Below are 21,498 nucleotides of genomic sequence, written 5' to 3'. Positions count from 1 at the left end.
ACCAGCTGTCTGTGCACTTAAAGATCAAGTTGAGTATTAAATTAATTTTCTAGCAGCTCTTCTTTAACTGTCTGCTGCTTCACATGTAAAAACACAAAGAATAAGTGTTGGAAAAAGTCAAAGGAATGTTTTATACTTGGAGTATAAAAATGAAGCTTAATGTTGAATAAATCATCTAAAGCTTTCTGCTTTTTATGTTCCATCCATCCACTACTACCACAGCCTAGTTACTCAGCCTTTTAGGGTCTTTACCCAGCAGATTTAGTTTCCTATAAATTGAGAGCCTTTTAAGCATGTAGGTGGAAGAATAATCAGATTTATTCAGCACACATTTAACATTACTTGACAGGTTTCTATGAATCTTTTCAGACTCAAATGTAGTTAAAGGTACTCGTATTTCTTCACAGCAGAGAAGTTTTTTTTAATCAAATCTACAGCAGTCATGATAGCAGAAATAAGATCTTTACCAATTTTTATTTTTTGAAAATTATGCACAAAATGTACTAACATATACAAACAAGAAAAGCCCTCAGAGAGCGCAGTCCTCCTCCAAGGCTGCTCATTCCCCCATGTCAGAAATGCAGCATTTGTTTATTAGTTATTGATGATCAGAAATCACAGCAACATAGAATCCATTTAATATAGATGTACCCACAAACACAATGACCTTCCTCAGAGTACAGGCGTGTGATCTGCGTGTGTACGTTATGTACAAATACCGAATCACGTGATCTAAATATGTAGCAGGCAGCAGGAATTGATGGGACTCAGAAACACCCCCACAATTTAATCAGTTGTTCCTTGGATCATTTCTGATGGATAAGTCCTGATAAGTCCTCAGTGGTGGATTTGTAGTAGGATCACAGTCATGTGATCATGTAGTGTTCACTGGTTGTCATGGTTACAGTGACGCCGTGCCGCTATCTCACAATGATACAGAAATCTTTAACAAATCTCCACATTTATCCAAAATTGTCAGAAATTTGTCCAGAACTTGCTCAAAAAAAATCCTCTTTTCCTGTTGACAATCTGTCCACAATGAGTTAAACATCTAGGATGGCTTAGAAGGGTTCCAAAAATGACTAAAAACAGTAAAAACACATCCAGAATGAATCAAATCTGACCATGTAAAATAAGTGTGTTCTCTAAATGTTGTCAAAATTTGTCAAAAATGACCTGAAATATGTGCAAAATGACTAGAAATGACTTAAATTTGTCCAGAACTTGCACAAAAAATCCTCCTTAACTGTTCAAAACCTGTCCAGAATGAGTTAATTGTCTGGGATGGTGAGAAGGGTTAAAAAAAATGCCTTAAAATTGGCCCAAAATGACTTTAAAATGTCTTCAAACTATTAAAATTTTCTTTAAAAAGTAGGAATTATTCACAGTTACAGTTTTATAAATATTCGTGGTCCTCAGCGGTGGATTTGTAGTAGGATCACAATCAGCTGACGTAGTGTTCACTTGTTGTCATGGTTACAGTGATGCCATGCCGCTATCTGGCAATGATACAGAAATCTTTAACAAAGAAATGAATGGTGATTAACAGTAATCCATTTTAACCATTCAATGTTACTTTACAGATTCCCTGTTTTGTTAAATTACAGATAATAAACAGTAAAATCACAGGAAATTTTTTAAAATTTTATTTTACTTGTTAACCTTAAAAACGGACCGAAATAGTGAATAATATCCACATCCAGAATCTGTATTTGCAAATGATGATTCGGTCTTGTCCGTTTAACAATAAAATTACCCTGTTTTTATTATATTTTAATGAGCAAAAGTATCCTTATTTTACAGGTGTCTGTCATTTTTGACAGTTCTTTACAGTACTGCCACACTTGCTGCCTTTATTTCAATTCAATTCAATTTTATTTATATGGCGCCAACTACAAGTCAAATTGTCTCAAGATGCTTTACAGAACCCATATGCCTGAACCCCAGAGCAGCCCTAAGGCGACAGTGGCAGGACAACTCCCTTTTAACGGAAAAAAACCTTGAGCAGAACCCGGCTCTAATGTGGGGAAACCATCTGCTGCTGGCCGGACGGGTTGAGAGGGACAGAAGAGGTAGAGAGGTAGAGATAGAGGGATAGAGGTAGAGATAGAGGGGTAGAGGTAGAGGGATAGAGATAGAGAGGTAGAGGGGTAGAGGGATAGAGGTAGAGGGATAGAGATAGAGGGGAAGAGATAGAGGTAGAGCAGGGGTCGGCAACCCATGGCTCGCGAGCCAGATGTGGCTCTTTTGATGACTGCATCTGGCTCGCAGATAATATTAGCTGACATTTCTTAACACGGTAAGTAATGAATAATTCTGCTGACATTTTAAAGTAAAACATTACAGAAATCACTGTGTAAAAAATAACGTTTAAAATGTAAAATATTCTCATGCATTTTAATCCATCCATCCATTTTTTACGGCTCCTGTTCAGAGTTGCAGGTGGCTGGAGCCAATCCCAGCTGTCCTTCGGGGTACAGGCGGGTGCGACACCAAAACTCTATTTTTATTGGATAATGCGGTAGCCTACCCGGGTCGTTGTGAGGTCAAGAAGTAAACGTCCCTCCTTTTATCAAATAGTCAGCTAGCTGGGCAAACTGTTTTGCCGAAGAAGATGGCGAAAAGAAAAAAAAGATGAGGAATACCGTACATTTCAGCAGGAATGGACAGAAGAATTCGCCTTTGTGGAGAGAGCTGGTTCTGCGGTGTGTCTAATATGCAATGATAAAATTTCATCGATGAAACGGTCAAAAATAAAGTGGTACTTCGACACACGCCATGCTACATTTACGTGGAAATATCCAGCGGGGGGACAGCAGGAAGAAGGCATGCCAAGAGCTACTGTGCAGAGTACAAGCTAGCCAGCAGCAACTCCGTGTATGGACCAGACGAGGTGACTGGAATTCGGCTAGCTTTGCTGGTTCTTTAGCTACAGCGAGGAACGGAAAGCCATTCACAGATGGCGAGTATGCCGAAACATTCATGCTTGAAGCGTCCAATGAACTTTTTGACGACTTTTCGGTTAAAGACAAGATAAACAAACGAATAAAAGACATGCCTCTGTCAGCAAAAACTGTTCACGATCGTAGCATAATGATGGCAAATCAAGTGGAGGAATCACAAGTGAAGGACATAAATGCAGCGCCATACTTTTCCCTCGCTTTGAATGAGTCAACAGACGTCAGCCATTTATCCCAGTTCAGCGTGATTACCAGGTATGCTGCCGGTGACACACTGCGTGAGGAAAGTCTTGCTGTTTTGACCATGTTTGGCTCTACGTATACATGTGAGCAGTCGTTCTCGCATCTAAAAGACATTAAGACCAACCTACGATCACGTTTAACGGATGGAAGCCTCCACGCCTGCATGAAGCTTAACTTCACCGCGTATCAACCAGACTACAAAGCCATCAGCAAAACCATGCAGCACCAGAAGTCGCATTAATGGTGAGAAGTATTTTATTTATTTTTTGGTTAGCTTCAGTATAACAGCGTTATTAAAAAGAATAAATTCAGAGAGATATTACTCCACCAGGGAACGTGGCGGAGTAACATCTCTGACAATCTGTCTGTCCGTGTGCAACATTACTCAAACTAAGGGATTAGGATGAAATTTTCAGGGAAGGTCAGAAATGACACAAGGACCACCTTATTAAATTTTGTCAGTGATGCAGCTTATAGTCTGGATCCACAGATTTGTTAAGGATTTCTCATTGTGAGATAAAGCGGCCGGCACGGCGGTACCGTAACCATGACAACAAGTGAACGCTGTGTCAGTTACCCGTATCAATTCACTCGACCCACTACATATTTCGGTCACGCAGTTCGGTATTTGTACATAACGTAGGCATGTACAAAACATGCCAGTGCTCATGCATTTTTTTTTTAATATATTTAGTTTGTGGGTCGATCTATGTTAAATGGCTAGATTCTATGTTGCCGTGATTTCCGAATACTCAAATTGAGGAACGAACAGTCTTGGTGGAGTGCTTCTCTTGTTATTCTTTGAAATTGTTGGTCTTACTTTAAAATACACGCATTTAGTTGTATTCAGTGGTAAAAAATATTATATGGCTCTCACGGAAATTTATTTTAAAATATGTGGCTTTCATGGCTCTCTCAGCCAAAAAGGTTCCCGACCCCTGAGATAGAGGGGTGGAGAAGAGGGGGGTGGGGACAAGGAACATATAACACACAGTTGGCTACATGTATGATAAGCTAGATGATTCATACTAAGTAGAAGCTAACATGTAAACTCATTCATAGTTTACTGTTATGATGTACGGCTCTGGCATAAATATACTACATATATAGCTGGTGATAAATTCAAAAATATGTAGACCAGCAAATCAAGTATAGTGAGGGTGATGCAGAGTAGATTGATGGAAATGGGCAGCTGGAAGCAGTGGGCTGGAGGAAGGTCAGCAGCAGCATCCCACACTGTAACAAATTGCTGTAAAAATACAGCATATTTTGTGCAGTAATATACCGTTCTTTGTAAATACAGCTGAATACTGTAAATTCACGTGTTTTTTAAGAACAAAATATTAACAGCAAGCTACCGTACAATCTTACAGCAGATTACAGTATTTTTCTGGTTTGTGTTGATTTGAGTGTGACTGTTGCTGCAGTCCGACTGTTACTCGTCTCAGCAAATCTTCCTGCACATCACCACATTTAGCAAACAGCCAACACAAAGAAGTGACGAAATAGGTTTAAAATAGTATGTATCGGGGATTTTACTCATTACTGAGGGAAAAACTGGGAGAAAAGGAAGAAGTGAGGACGACGATTTTCGGGCTGGCTCAGACCTGCAGGGACCATCTGTAGCTGATCCATCCTGCTCCGGTTCACTTAACAAGGTAACTGTGATTATTAAAAAGTCAGCCTTATTTTTAATTCTGTCAGTCTACTTTATGTTTTATTCTTTGACAGTAACATAAATATAGCCAGGTTAGTTACTGCTTGGTGTTAGCCACGAGTCGCTAGCATGAATGCTAACGTTTCCCACACTGTTAGCTAGCAGCTAGCTAGCTAGCATCCTCCCCTTTGGCTGCAGAGTGGACAAAACTTTGGGTCTTTCTTTTAAACCAGACCAGGAAAATGAATTTCTAAGCAACCAGATCCAACTAGGTAAAGTTAGCTATCTCTGTCTTTTGTGTAATTTTCCATCAAATATCCAATGTGATGCTCCACTGATCTGTTATCACATCTCCACATGTACTTGTCTGCATTCGACCATTTGGGTAATTTCAAGTTTTAAAAAGGTTTGTAGGATGTGTCATGTTGCTTTTCTCTCCACTTAGGAAAGATAAACTTGCTTGTTATGCAAACGGCTGCAAAAATTAGATTTAAATGTGTACTGAACTAAAGCCTCTGTTTTGCTTAATAATTTGAGTTTCCTGTTTATTTTTGTTTGTATGTTTTTTTTTGATGAATGTGACAGAGTTCCATATTATGTTCAAGGGATCTTTGCCTACCACACCTAATATATTCTTTCTTTGTCATTTCGTTGTAGGCTCTTTCTTGGTATCAACCCTGAGAGGGGAACAAAGGGCAGCCAGGAGAAGGTGATGTTCCAGAGGTCAGGAAGCTGCTCCAGAAAAAGACATCTACTGTAAATCCACATGTAGCCTCCTTTATAAAAAGACTGATGGACTCTGAGTGGGACTTCATGTAAACCCACAGCACCTCTCCACACAGGACTTCACTTTCACAAAGGAAAAGCCCAGTCTGCAACCAGATGTTCATGTTGTCATTTTAAGGTAACAAGTCTCAGTATTGTGTTGGGTTTAGTATAAAATACTTCAGTTCCAGGTTTGTTCCATGACTTGGTGTTTATTGAACATGATCATGAGTTATGACAGGCTGATTCTAAAGGCAGGGTACCTGAAATGTGATATGCAATTTTTAAACAGATTGTTGACAACCTGTTAAACATCATTAATTTTTTTTATAGATTTTATTTTACAAGACTTGAATTACTTGACATTTGTTAGCTGCTGAATGTGTTCAATCAAACTCAGTGATCCTGAACTAGAACATGCACAATGGGAACCTGTTCAGCATGAGGAAATGATTGTATGTTACTGAAATTGAATGGGTTAAATAGGTCAGTTTTTGAACTATGTTTGATACAGAGTTGGCTTTAATAAAAGCTTAATGTTGAAAAGTCATCTCTTGTCTGAGCCATTTCTATGCTATGCGATTTCCTGGGGCTTTCATTTTGAAAGCCCCAGGAAATAGCTCTCTAAACAGGATAATACTGTAATATTTTTTACAGTAATAAACTGTTTTATAATACGGTAGGATTACTGTAAAATAACAGTGCGCTGCTGGCAACTTTTGCTGCCAGCTCTTTACTGTAAATTTACAGGGAAATTTCTTAGAGTGCACAGATGGAGATTAGGCCAGTTGGTGGGAGAACCACCACAGATCTGAAGCATCCAGCTCTGGGATCAGGGACACTCGGAGAAAGGACACAGGGAGAAACAGAGTGAGTGTAATGCAATAATGGTATATATATATTAAATATAATGGTAGATAGAGAAGGGCTCAGTGCATCCAGAGAGGTCCTCCAGCAGCCTAGGCCTATAGCAGCAGAACTAAGGGACGTCCAAGAGGAAGACTCCAGCTGACCCCCTCAGGGTCCCCCAGTCAGTCCCAACTATAAGATTTGTCAAAAAGGAAGGTTTTAAGCCTGGTCTTAAAATTAGAGAGGGTGTCCGCCTCCAGAACCCAAACTGGGAGCTGGTTCCACAAGAGAGGAGCTAATAACTGAAGGCTCTGCCTCCCATTCTACTTTTAGAGAGAAGTTACAGGTCACTTCTCCAAGTAAGCCTGCAGTCTGAGAGCGAAGAGTTCTGCTAGGATAATATGGTACTATCAGGTCTTTAAGATATGATGGAGATTGGTTGTTAAGAGCTTTATGAGATTTTCTTTGCTCTGTTGAAAGAAAAATTAGATTAATTGAAAAATGAATGAAAAAACATGTTTTTGAACTGAAATTTAACAGATTTTACCAATTGTGTTAGAATACAGATATTATCATTTAGTAAAAACACAGAATCCCTCTGAATGCTGTGTGTGGAGAGCTGCTACAGATCAAGTTAGCATCTGTAATCCAGTATGCCTTTTTGTTTTCTGGCTTCTCTAAACCTGCAGTGAGGCTCAGCAATTCCACGAAGCTCTTTAGCATCTCATTAAGTCCATCCACAGTTTGTGGATCCAGCAGCAGATGATCGATCACAAACATGAACTGAGCTGCATGTTCCTCCCAACAAGAGCAAACTAAAACCCTGAACCAATACGAGGAATTTAGAAACAGAACATCTACTGCAGTAAGAGAAGCCGTCAGAGATCCAGTAGCTGTGTGAAGTTAATGAGCTTAACGATATCTCTGCCCATCATTACCCAGATCTGACTGTAATTACTGTTATTTAATCTATTAGATGTGCTGGACTGTGCAAGAGAGTCTGGATGTGTGAAACAAAGCTGGAAGCATCTACAGAAAACATATTAAAACATCATTTACAGCCGATGAGGCTTCAGTGCTTCATCAGGGCTGATTTAGGATCATCTAAAGAACAGCAGGAAAAACACTGAAGGTCCTCCACTGAGAAGTTCGCTTATCTGAGGAAAGAAAAGGGTTCAGACAAACTCTGAAAAGTCACCATAATCCACAGGTTCTTCTAGGAGTGTTGATGCCAGATTCCAGGAGAGCTGACTGGTCAGGAGATGGTGTTTCTGGAGGTGTTGACTGGAGGGAGGGACCAGGAAGCAAGTTCAGTTCAAATGCAGCTCCAGTCAGAGATAACGGGGATCAGGAAGGTGCTTTTCAACTTTCTAAGTCAACTCAAGTGTTCTGCTTCACGCTGATGTTTAACCATCATTTGACTGACAGGAATGCTTCTAGAAAACTGTTAAATGTGGATTATTTGTGTTCATTTTACCAATGAGAAAACTGCAGATTACAGCCGTTAAACTTTAAATTCATCTTTTTAAACATGTTGGATTGAAGTGCTTTTCAATCTGTTCCATAATGCAGGAAATCACTTTAATTTATGGCCAAATCAAAGTGAAATTAATGTTACTGACTGAATAATCTCTGTGATAAATACCAGTAGAATAATCTGGGCTCTAATCTGGGTTCTATCAGCTGCAGTACCAGCAGTGAAACGGGATATATCTGCATACATTTTTATTAAAATTTTAAAAACTCATGTTTTTATGTTCATTATGATCATGTCTTGATAAATTCCATCATTATTTATTATAGAAACAATCACTTATTAATAGGATATCACTAAAATGTCAACTAAATAACCATCTGAATTTAATACCAACCACCTTCTAATGAGCTAAACAATAATAAAATGAGCTGATTCAGAAATAGTTTGGATTGTGTTCTTTAATTAAGGTGAGATAATCATGACAAATATTTATTTTATGGCAATATATCAAATTTTATATGGAAAATAACAAATTAAATCCCTTTACACTAAGTTCCCCGTTACAAAGCAACCTCTCCAGGAAGTGTGTTAATTCCAGATCACATGACCTGCTCCACATGATGTCATTTCCTCCTGAAGAAAAGACTGGCCAGACTCCAAGGCTTTCTGACTTATTTAATACAAAGTAGTCAACAGGTTTACTACAATATCTGTAGAAATAAATTGTATATATGATATTTAGAAGAATCTTTCTCTAAAATGTTGTGGTGTTTGGTTATAAGTGGTCATGTCGGTTTTAGGCCTGAAAACAGCTAAAATGTCGACTATGATAGTAAAAAACCTGCAGTTATATATTGACCCAGATAATCATTAGGAAACGATTTGCTTAAAGGGAAACGTTTCTTCCAGCCGATTTAAATCTGAAACTGAACAGAACCTGCTTCTGACCAGGTAAGCTCTGCAGCATCAGTTACCATGGAGATCTGAAAGGTTGAAGAGAGCCGCCTTCATAACAGTCCAGCCCTCTGTTAGCTCTAGAACAGGCAAACTGTAACCCAGTAACCACTGAACCACCTTTCTAGCCATAAAAACTCAAAGTTGAACCAGAAGTCGCCTCATTAAATGATACGTCCTGCTTCACCGTGCAGATTTACAATCCAGATGTTGTTGTTGTTTGGTGTGTCGTGTGCATATGGCGTCAGCGTAGAGTTACTGTCTGACACAAAAACCTGTTTTCAGAGTGTCAGCATCGACGCTTCAGACGTCAGAGCGTCTATTGAAGCATCTGTTGTTTGTGTGTCTCCTGATCAGACATGATTCGCTGCTACTCCACAGACTCACACCCACAGACTGTATAATAAAGATTTTAAGACTTTATACATAGTCTATGCTCACACCCTCATCATCCAGCCTCAGCGTGAGCTGCTCACCATTAATAAACACTCATTAGTTTTTCCATCTAGGCGTGAAAGTTTCTTGTAATTAGCCGCCTACAAACTGAAATTATAAACCGCTGATGACCAAATTAGTGTTTGTTTGTTATAGTTTTGCATCATTGTACTTTTCTCTATATTTGCATACTGCTATAACAAAACCTAAGTAGCTTCATTTTAATGAGCACAAATTAGTGGATGTTCAAGAACCTGTAATTATTGTCGGTACATTTGAAGTGTCCTCAGCGGTGGAGAGCAGCATGAATGGTTTTTCTGCAGCAGAGAATAAATGTCCAGGATCCTGTTTGGATGCTCGGCGGCTCGTTCTGCTTTCAGACCTGCATGTTAAGCTTTATCTGGTTAAACTGTAACTGTTGTTGTTTTTCTCTCCAGCACCGGCCAGTCAGAACACGTTGGTAGCCACATCCTAGTTGCATAACATTTTCTGTTAAATCGAGGATAAGGTATAGTGTTTCCCACTGTTCCCTCTAAGCTGCGCCCGTGCGCAATTGCGCACTGCTGACACGGTCTCTGCGCACAGAAAATCTGCGCTGCGCACACAAAAAAAAATCCAACCTAAATTGTAAATAAAATAAACACGTAACAATTCATTCTGTGCTATTTTTCAGTGTGAGTCAGTGAGTGACCGGTGACTGGCTGCTGCAGCCAATGATGCGATTCACATACGTATTTACCATAGACTGTATGTAATGGTATTTACGCAGCTAATCAACGTCAGGCGTCCTTATGTGCAGCCACTGTTGTTGTCATAGATATGAATGAGTAGATAGGACACGCCCCTTTGAGCTGTGTGCTACAGCGAGGCTAAGCTAGTGGGGGCAAAGTTTCAGTGCATTCCGTTGATGTAGACGGCGTGAAAACGGAAACAAGAAGTATGCCGGCTCACTGTGCTGCATACAGTTACACACTACGTCGTACGATTGAGACAAGGAAACTTGGAATGACTTTTCAGAGGTAAGAATAGTTTTTGGCTCTTTTTTCATTATTAAATCTTGTTGAGAGCTTCCAGTCTATGAGAGCTAACTAGTTAGCCACTAGCAAAACGCTAAGGCGAGCTAGCAGCTTGACAACCAAATACCAGACGATTAATAGTAGCTGTAGTATAGTTGTACAAGCAGTAGTAGTAATACTAAAAGTACAAGCAGCAGTAGTAGTATAAACAGCTGTTAGAGTCGTAGAAGTAGTATCAGCATTTGTAAAAGTATTACAAATTGTAGTAGCAGTACCAGTATCAGCAGCAGTTAATGTACTACTAGTAGTAGTCATATTGCTATTACTACCACCAATACTACCAATAGTACTTATAAAGCCTAACTCATGTATATCCAGATTACCATCTATGTTCTTCCTCCAAACCCATTTTATGATTGGGATTACAGGTAGTTCTTTAGGACTGTTCTCAAATAATTGAAATGTTACTAAACAAGGTTATACTTATCAAATTAAATAGCTCTGGTCTCCAGTATATTGGCGAATTCGGTTCTTTGTACTTAATTTATTAGCATGATTTCTTTTTAATATGTTGTGTACATACTTATTTACTTGTCTGTCTACTTTTCTTACTCCATGTAGGTTTCCCAGAGACTATGGCTTGAGGAGGAATTGGAAATTTGTCGGCTTAGACCTGGTGTCATTCCATCAGTGTTAAACTTCCCGGCTCATCTTGGAAGAGTACGTGCCAGAAAGACCACGACCAAGCAGCCTTGAGATCTTAGACAGCGTCTCCCTGAGGTGGGTGTCAACGGTGTTCACGGTCAGGTCTGTGGTAATCCTGTCAAAAAACAAAACAGAAAAAAATCTAGATTATAAATCAACATGTAACCAGAGCACTCTGTGTATAACGCCATAGTATAGGATGTAGTTCAGAAAATGTCAAAGTATAGTATGCTTTACTCAAGAATAACATAGTATGGCCTGTAGTTCATAGTACAGCATGTCAGCAAAAAAACCCCATAGATTATTACGTGGTTCAAAAAGCGCAAAATGATAGGATGTTGCCTAAAATTGTCATGTATGATATGTGGTTCAAAAAATGTCATAGTGCAGTATATTGTCAAAATAGTATGTAATTCAAGAAAACATCAGAGTATAATATGTCATCTAAAAAATGCCATAGAATAATAATTTCATTGCACAAGTAAAAGTATAGTAACTTTTAAAACTGTTCGAATCCTTATGTTGCTAAAAAAAACAACAAAAAAACAAAAAAACGTCAGTAATATGTCAATTAAAAAAGCCTATAGTATAGCGTGTCGCCCAACAAACATCATAGTATAGCATGTCGCTCTAAAAACGTCACAGTATAGCCTTTAGTTGCTCTAAGCTCTCATAGGAGGCGGTCGCACTTTTCCTTGCTCCGCTATCTCTGTTCCTCCTCATACCCTCATGTTTCCCTGCTTGCTGCATTTCTTCGTCTTCGTCTCGTCTGTCTGACTTGGAGCGATCGCTTGGCACTGGACCTTCGAAACACCCATCATGGAATTGATTAACTGGTCTCTCAATGCAATTGACAAGATTGTCGCCACAAAGAGCACAGGCCTAGGGGAGCCTACCTGCCCGGATGGGAGTTTCGCCTCTGGTTACGTGATCAACGCCTGGGGGAAATGGAAGGGGATCATGTGCCTGGCACCCCTATCCGTGGAGGATGTGGAAGATATTTATATATTCGGATTTATGATGACAGGCCTGCTGATAATTGGCTTGTTCACTGGCCTGAGCTTCTGGAAAATCAGGAAGACCGCAGATAGAAACAACGTCCAAACTCTGCTGGTCTATGCAAACGAACGGATCACGGCTGCTGATTCTCGGTATGACGAACTCGAGATGAACAATTTGCTCGGTGTGACTGTTGATTTGATTCGCAGATTGGAAGCCATCAGGGTGAGAATCGCTACAGCTGAGGTCTAAAACTGTTGAGAGCAGCAGGGGAAAGGTGAAATCTATCCCCCCCCCCCGCCTCCACAGGCTTTCCTCACTATACACAGGAGCCAGGAATCCATGCAGTAATTTGCTGCACGGGAACCGGCTAACTGTGTGGTGCTCCCCCCTCCTCCACCCCACATCCTTATCCCAACTATCCTTGTCTAACGTCATGCTTTGCCTGTTTGCGGGTTTGTTTTTTTTTTTAGGTTCCTTCTCAAATTGAATTTCCCAACATTGGAGGTTTCATTTGGTACAACGAGCCTTTTTTTTTCTTTTACCCTCTGCTATCCCTACCCAGATCCCTACATGTCCTTTTTCTTTTTTTCCTCAAGAAAGGTGCGCGCAGCACTGTGCAGCAGCCAGAGCTGTCATTGGCAGGGCAGCTCAAATGAAATTTCGTTGTATATGAAAGTGTGCAATGACCAATAAAGATTGATTATTGATTATAGTCCACAGCTGTCAGTAGGTGAGGAGCAACACAAAAACAGTCCAAACGCTGGTTTCCAGAGGGTTAGACGAGAATTTATTTGAAAGAGTAAGTTTACAGCAACACAACATGTGAGGGGGTTAAAAACAAATGGGTGTTAGTAAAATAAAAATAAATAAACAGAACTAAAAGTGAACTTCATGTTGACATTGATGGGCAATCCAACCAGGAACAAAGTAAAAGATAGTCAATACGAAAAAAAACTCTTCCTGTTCACCTCTTAAAACTCAAAAACACACCACAGTAGCACCCTAAACTAAAACTACCAATGGGTTCCCTGTTTTCCTTTGTGAACAATTCAAAGGTCCCTCTCTATCTCCCTACACATCCACCAACCACTGGAACACATCTCCAAAGTTCTGCTGGACCAGCTCAGCTTCCCCTCAGAAGAAGTGCTGCCACCTGCCAGATGAAGGAGCCTTTTGAGAGGCAGCTGGCATCGTGATTGGACTGTACTTTGGTCTGTTCCAATCCAGCTTCAGCTCCAGAGACGGCAGGCGGGACGAGTCAACGGAGGCCGGATGGACGAAGGCATGCAGCTGAGTACAATCCAGAAAACAACAGAGGAGGAGTGCAGCAGCCCAAAGCCAGAACAACCAGAGTAGCATCGTATGTCTCCTAGTAAACATCATAGTATAGCCTTTGCTATGAAAAAACACCATCATACACATCGTATATAGTACAAATAACAAGTCAAAGGAAAGAGACATACATTGTAGAATTGTAGTAATTGTGGGCTGACTGATTTACTGATTATCAGTATTTTATTTTTTACTGATTTACGGTAATAAATACATTTGAAAATGACGCTACTTTGGCTCTGAACATTTATCTACCTGTGTTCGCTCTGTCTTCTGGAGTGATTTGATTGGTTATACGTTACGAATAAAACTCCTTTAACTTAACATCTGTAAACAAAACAAAAACGTATCAACAAAGTTTTCTGTTAGAGTTCATGTTCTTCTAAGTTTAACTCCAAGATTTTAAATACTTTCATTTACTGCAAATGAATATCTACTCCAAATGTCTCACTAATAATCATTATCAGCCTTAAAAACCCACAAAACACCCCTCTATACTCCACCACACTTAGTACAGTCCGGTTCCCCCTTCTATAAATCTGCTTGGAATCTTCCACTTCCTGTTTGTCAAAGTGGCCTTCTACCTGGACAGGTTTTGTTGGAGCTCATGCAACAAACATTTTGGGTAACTGCACTTTAATATGGATGGATGACACTGAATTAGAGTCTGTTTTAATGAGACTGAGTTAAGATGTGTAGCTCTGTCATTAAATAGTAAATTATTTCTCAGAATTCACAGAGAAAAGTCTGAAATGTTTGCTAGGTTAGCGTCCCACATGTTCTTTGGCTCAGCTAAAGCTAACTCTCTCCAACTTGTGGATCTCTTGAGTTGCTTGTTGTTAAAATATCTTGCTAGAGGTGCTGAAGCTCAGAAAGTCTGAGATGTTTGTTCAAAATAAGCTCATTCTCAAGTCTTATCTAAACTGTCCTCTTTTGTTAGAGTTAAACATTAAATACAATTAAATTATATTAAACAGACAAAATATTGAATGAGATAATTCAACAAGATACAATATATGTCATTATGAAATTAAACAAAATTTTTAAAATACAAATATTAAAAACTACAGACAAAATATTTTCCATAATTAAACATTTAAAAAAATACAATTAAACAAGAAGAATATAAAACATTTTTAAAAATGCAAAACATTTAATTAGATTATTAAACCTTTAAAAAGACAAAACATTTAAATAAAAAATTTAATGTTTAATTAGAAAATTACATCTTAAATTTCTTAAATCTTTTTAATAAAACTTTTTAAAAGTTTTATAGTATTAATTTTTTTTCCCTTTGATTTAATTGCTTTTTGTTATGTAGTTTATTTCTTTAATCTTCTTTTTCTGTCAAGATTTTAACCCCAACCTTGAAAATGAAATAAACCCCGAAATCACAATGAAAATACTTCTGTTGTCACAATCATGAGATACTTAATTATTCAGTTTATCAATTCAACTTTATTTGTTTAGCACCGTTAACACAGATTACAAAACTAAACAAGCAAAGAGAAAAAAAAACTATGCTAAAACTATGATTAAAACTCAAAAACAAACAAAAAAAAGATTTAACATGGTAATAAAATATGTTGTGTCCAGGGGATGGAGGGAGTTTATTGAAGTCTTCTTGGGCTCACATGGTAAATCATTTAAAATATAAACTTGATATTCAGCCTAAGGAAACTGCAGAGTGACAGAAGAACCAACAATATCTCCTGTTTTCTCCTTTAACGAGTCGACTCTTCTTTTGTTTTCAGACCAAAGAACTACAGACTCTTCACAACCTGCTCAAACTCTTGGTACAGGATCTCACCACACGGGTCAAGAAGGTTTCTGTCTCATTTCTACTCTGAAGCTCACCTTCACCTGCTCAAACTGCTGACAAATGTTTCTGCTGCTCTAAAGTCTGGTCTCCAGAACTTCCTAAAAACTCTCAAAGTCTCTACTGCTGCATGTTGCTTTGTAGAACTGTTCCAGAAAACCTCACTAAATCACATGGAGGGGCCTCAAGATAGTCGTCCAAATGAAACCATACAAAAACCAAACTAGTACAACCCAAACACTAAAGTCTACTGCAGCCTACCAGAGAACCTCTGAGAACAGAGAATCAGGACAGGAACTCTTACCTTCTGGACAACCAACGTTGGTTCTCAAACAAGAATACAGAATGTGTCTGACCAAAAACCTCTAAAGACTCACTACAGCCAAGATAAAGACAACTCAGCTGCAGCAAATCCACTAATCACTGCACACATTAGCACCATGTGCTAACTGTGGCTAAAGAACCACATTTACCAAGACAACTATCCAGTACAAAGCCCTAAAACACACCAAGAAACACATTAAAGATGATTTTACTGCTGGAAGCTGCAAGCCAACGCCTAAAGAACAAACTAAAGCAACGGAGCCAAACCTCAGTGGTGAAGAGAAGCAGAGGAAAAGTTTGTCTGCAGCTAAATAAAGCAGGAAGACACTGAGCTGCTCAGGTGTTCCTGATAACACCAAGCTGCTCAGGTGTTCCTGATAACACCAAGCTGCCACCTGGACAGCCAATAGGAACACAGCTTACTGGAAGTCCAGAGGGCTGGCTTAGTGAAGGAAATTTAATTTAAAGTTGAAGCAGAAAGTTAACAAAGAAAGTTGAAAACCACCTTCTGATCCCTGAAATCTCTGAGTTTTCCCACAAAGAACACCTGAACATGTCAAACTGGTTCCATAGTAGAACCATCATTGTAAAAACGTCATAGTATGGTGTGTTGCTCAAAAAACATTAGGACCCAGCTGTCAGGGGACAAACATGTAAGAAACATGAGAACAGAGAGAACCCAACCAGTAGGTCACAGTTTATCATCATCTAATCATCTCCTGAAGTCCATATGGTGAGAGACATCAGTATCTGGTTGTTAATTTACCAGAGGATGCTTATAATCATGCTGATGTGGTCTGTACTCTACAGTATTTTAGTGACTCAATAAATGCCTAAGTTGTTTTTTTTAAAATGCTTTTTAGTTTTTAATAAACATTTAACAGCCTATATGTAATCAATAAATGGCCTTTGCCTATCTTAAGAAAAATTCACTCAGAACTCTATGTTAACAGTACTAAATAAATCAATAAATACATGCATACACACATAAATAAGTTAATACATTAACTGTGTTAAGATAAGATTTAGATATAAAAGAAAAGTTGTTTATATTTTTGTAGAATCCAGTATTGCTCACTGGTTGGTCATTACATTTTATTAGTTTGATTTCACTGTTTAAAATGATGCCACCTCTTTTCAGACAGAACCTGTGATAATAAAACAATACAAAATTTTTAGTTCCGTGTTAATAAAGCACTTAAAGCTTTAAGTATGGCTAAATTCTTTTTTCAAAATTAAATATATCACTCCTTAGGTGGTAGTGGCCCCAAGTTCAGTAAAGTTGGAAAGATATTCACAGATTCGGACTTCCAGCATCAATAACTCATTAGATATAGGTTGTCAAAACATAAACGGTGCCTCTTTCCCATTGTTGCAAGGCAGACAATGTGCTACAAGCCCAGTTTTATCAAAAGTAGCTTTCTTTCAAGCTACAGGAATAACATTGGTGTCTATGGAGTGAACAGGGTCCGTCTGCAATTTACAAAAGCGCTGCAACAGTAAAGAGAGACAAATATTCAATAACTTCACTCTTATACATTGTAGTGTCACTAAAATCACTGCAGCCTTCAACTGGCTCCTGTTGACAAAGTGTTTTAACAGAAATGTAAATGCTGTAATTTGATTCTTTTAATGAACCATGTAACTTGAATGGATGTGATGCTGGTGTGACCACAGTGCACACGTCTGATGTTGCTCACAGTGGTCCAAGGGACGCTCAGGGAGTTTGTGTGTTTGCTCACACTCAGGAAAAATTACAGGGAACATTGGTGTTTCCTCCAGATTAATAACATGTGCAGTAAGGAGTTTCATCCAGCATCAGCCTGAACGTTTTGTTGCTGTGTTCACATCTCTGAACCACAGAGTGAAAGTGAGCATCTCTGTTGAAACCTTTGCCTTAAAAATAAACCATATTTTGTTTGCTCCAGCTTGGATATTTCCTCAGACTTTATTCCTAGAAAACAGGGTGAGGTGCCAGATCCGTGCAAATTGAGGGTCCGACTAAAAATACAACGATCTCAGAGCTAAACACAGTCACTGGTAAAATAAATGTTGCAGAGACGACGTGACATTTGCAAAGATTCACAGCTCACATAAATAAGCCTTCTGTTATTTACAGAGCAGAAGTTTTGCTCTAATGCACTTTAAACACTGGATCTACATCACATTCATGGTTATGGAGCTGTGAGATGTGATTATAGGGCTTTATTTGCATTATTTTGTTGTGTTTTTATGTCAAAACTGCTGTCAATTGGATTGCTGAAGCATGTAGTTTTGCAGATATTGTGAAAATGTGCAGAAATGCCACTCGGGCACAGAGACAGAAATCCTGCATTCAGCTGATTTTATTCCTCAGTGGTTCGCTGCATTTATCCACTCGCTGCTGATTCAGTTTTTCACTCAGCTGTGGTTTTATTTACGACGACAAGCAACAGAAGAATCCAAAACATGCCAAAGAAAATGACGAGACTCTGAATATTCGGTCCTGCAGGTCATTGTCCAGCTCAGCTTCCATTTTAAGGTTCTTTATTATCTACATGTCTGAGTCTACACACTTTGCTGGAGGCTAAATTTGAGATATTATCTACTTTATTTGTTATTTTCTTGCTCAGTTTATATTTTAAGGTTCTTTATTAGTTATTCGCCCTGTTTTCTGTCCCTATACTTTGTGCTGGAGGCTAAATTTGAGATATTATCTACTTTATTTGTTATTTTCTTGCTCAGTTTATATTTTAAGGTTCTTTATTAGTTATTTGCCCTGTTTTCTGTCCCTATACTTTGTGCTGGAGGCTAAATTTTTGGTTTCTTTCCTCTGGTTTAGGATCAAGCTGACAGGTCTGGTTAAACGCACTGAATATGCTGGATTCAGGATGAGGCAAAAACAAAGAAGCACTACCTAAAAGTCTTGCTTTAACAGTTGCAAACATCTGTAGAAATCTGTCTGTTTTTTATCACATCCTTCATGACAGATGCAGCAACATCTAGTCTTTGAACGTGATCAATCTTTGTTCCTCTCAGTCGAACAGATGGGAGGAAGTCTTTCTACAGTTTCCTGTCTGAGCTTCAGAGTCTGCAACAGCTGAGGGAAAGTTAACCGGAGCAGAAGGTGGACAAGAATTAAATATCAGGCAGGGATGGAGGAGGAGGGGTGCTGCTACAGCTACTGGAATCTGGTTTTGGCTCGGTGCCTGCATGATTTAGGGAGCAGTAACTTAGCAGACATTTGATCTTTCCTTGGCTGCCGTAAACCTGACACACTGACCTGTTTCTGCCCCACTGGAGGCTAACTGGGTTTGGTTTTTTGTGTGCTGAGAGCAAATCAGTGTTTCAACCCTCCAAATTCTGATTCAGGAGATATACTGTACTACATTGGTTATTTAGTTGTGGAGATAACTAAGAAGTACAGCCCAGTACCAGATGGAAAGAGTTTTTGAAAATTTTTGTGTAATTTTCAGTTTCTCTGTGGACAGTGGATTTCAAGTTTCTTTGCAGATGGCTGCAGAATGGAAAAGCTTTTTGTTTATCTTAATGCAAATCTATCTAAAAAACACAAAAAGGCCAAAATATACGTTCTACATTAATGCTAACAAACATTTAGTTTTCCAATGTGATGAGCACTGAACACTGCCTGCAGCTGTTCAACAGGAAGCTGCTTGTCTTTGCTTCAAACTGTGCAGAAACTGCAGTGGAGCTGCAGCGAAAAAACGTTTAGCCGTCAAATATTCAATTCATCACCAACTAATCTGATCATTCTTTGGTTTGAATGTTATTTTAACAAGTGAAAATTCTCTTCATTGCAGCTTGTGACGTGAATATTTTCAGTTTTCTCTCCTCCTTTGGGACAGTAAACTGAATATCTCAACTTATCGGTTAGTTGAGAGAACAACTGACAACCGTGAAAATTATCATGACTTGCACAGTGTGATTATATTCTTCATTAAAACATATTCAACTGGAACTTGTTCTGCAAAAAATACAGTCATGCGTCAATGGTCACACAAATAATGAATAATCTGTTAATGCTGCTGTGCCTTTAGTGACAGCTTCAAGTGTATATAATGTGAAAATCTTGTGAATGTTGAATGTGATATAAACCTTGTGTGTGGTTGACATGCAGTGGGTGATGCAGTATTTTTTATTATCAGGTTTTATTTTATTTCAAGTTCAGAGTTTGTATTTGTCACATTGCTCATTTATGTGCAGTGAAATGCAAACAAAAAGACTTTAAAAAGAGCAACTCCATTCACAATATGCTGGAGCACAAGCTGACAGATTCAAAATCCTCACATTCAGTGAGCAGAGAGCGCTCCATTTTAGCTTTATAAATTATTAGACTTTTAAATGATGATCACAATAGTTCCAGATTATTTATCTTTCCACAAGAAAATGTATGAGTTTACTACGTTTTGCTGCTTCATGCTGATGTGTTGCCTCATAGCAGCATCCTAACAGCATCAAAAGATTAAACCATTTGTGTCGAATTGAAAGAGATGATCAAATGTTTAATGAGATGAAGAGAAAAGTGACCTTCATCCTTTTGTTTCTTCAGACGGGACTCTTCAAGCTGTCTGACGAGGAGTTCTTCATCCAGCCTCTGGAGAAGCAGAGCGACGACCTCTCAGCTCCACAGCCTCATGCCATCTACAAACGCCACGCCTCTCCTCCCCCCTGGAGTCCAGTCCTTCAGCCCAGCTCAGGGAAACAAGCTCACAACGGTACCTGTGGAAACCAAAGTAAGTACCTCTTATTCATTTACATTCTGAAAAGCTTCTTCTTTGTTCTGTGAAGTTGTGTGCAGTCAGATTTACCCACTGATCAATAATAACACACTGAATAATGAGAAAGAAGACGACGATGTGTTAAGCTTTCTGGTCTCTCATGAGTCTGCAATAGTCTGCAGAATAATAAAGGAACTAAAGTGGAGCCGCTGGAGATTCTGACTGATGTTAATTGACCCTGAAAGTAGACTGAGAGACTGAGATGCATTGAGTCTGTCAATAAACTGTGAGCAATTATTAGGCAAGTTGTATTACTGAGGATTCATTTTATTTTTGAAATAACACACACTGCTCTCAGTCAATCCAAAATGTTAATAAACCTCAAACCTAGAAAGAAAAAAGTGAGTTTTTGCTTTCTCAGGAGAACATCTCTGTGTGCACAATTAATATCCAACAGAATTATTATGCACCTAAATGAAAACAACAAAAATCACTTTTTCCATTTATTCTTTTTTCACTTCAGAGTAAGAAGAACAGAAACACTTGAAATTTACAAATAGACACTTCTGACATTTCAACAAATATTCAGTGACTGATGTAGCCGTCGTTCTTCTGTCAGGAGCCTCCATCCTTCTTTTCTTGAACTGTCAGGATCCTTCTATCCGTGGAGTCTGGTAGTTTCTGAATCTGTTGATCACCTTTTCCTGCAGCAGAAACCACAGCCTCCCAGATGCAGAGAGATGTTCAGAGAGGTGTATCGTCTGTAAACCGCATGTTTAAAAAGGGCCCAGAGTTCTCCGTAGGGTTTAGATTGGTGAGGATTTCATGATTCTGTCATCTTTCAGGTCTTTGCTGGATAGCCACACAGAGGAGGACTGGGATGGAGCATTAAAATCACAGCTTTCTTGAACGATGTAGACTTTTTCCTGAACCACTGCTTGAAGAACGTATCTTCTAAAAACCGACAGTAGGTGTGGGAATTGATTTTTAGTCCATCTTCAACCAGAAAAGGTCTAACTAGCTCATCTTTAATAACAGTAGCCCAAACCAGAACCCCACCTCCACCATCAGTGATTGTTGGAGCCAAAATATGATTTCTTTGTTTTGATTATTGTTAGTGTCGGTATGACTGTGTGGGTGTGGCTTTAGGAGCCATGGGGTTGTCCACCGTAGGGAGTGGACTGCATATATACCGGCTAATGAATGAATGAAGGCAGGTGTGTCGTTTGGAGAATGAAGCAG

General features: G+C 38.9%; 1 protein-coding gene across 3 annotated transcripts in view; it reads left to right on the top strand.

Moving 5' to 3' along the window:
- Window positions 1-21,498, top strand: part of LOC111568352 (A disintegrin and metalloproteinase with thrombospondin motifs 7) — a 168,430-nt gene that overhangs the window by 12,186 nt on the left and 134,746 nt on the right. Inside the window, exons 3-4 of one of the 3 annotated variants that reach the window (XM_055011116.1) lie at window positions 15,150-15,221; window positions 20,088-20,271. The exons of 1 other annotated variant lie outside the window; for it this stretch is intronic. In XM_055011116.1, coding sequence (XP_054867091.1) covers window positions 15,150-15,221; window positions 20,088-20,271 — 256 coding nt within the window. The remainder of the gene's footprint in view (window positions 1-15,149; window positions 15,222-20,087; window positions 20,272-21,498) is intronic. One more of the 3 variants, XM_055011119.1, reaches the window with a different exon arrangement.

This window comes from Amphiprion ocellaris, chromosome 1 (genome assembly GCF_022539595.1).
Source record: "Amphiprion ocellaris isolate individual 3 ecotype Okinawa chromosome 1, ASM2253959v1, whole genome shotgun sequence".
NCBI classification, from domain to species: Eukaryota; Metazoa; Chordata; class Actinopteri; family Pomacentridae; genus Amphiprion; species Amphiprion ocellaris.
This window is presented reverse-complemented; position numbering and strand designations above follow the sequence as displayed.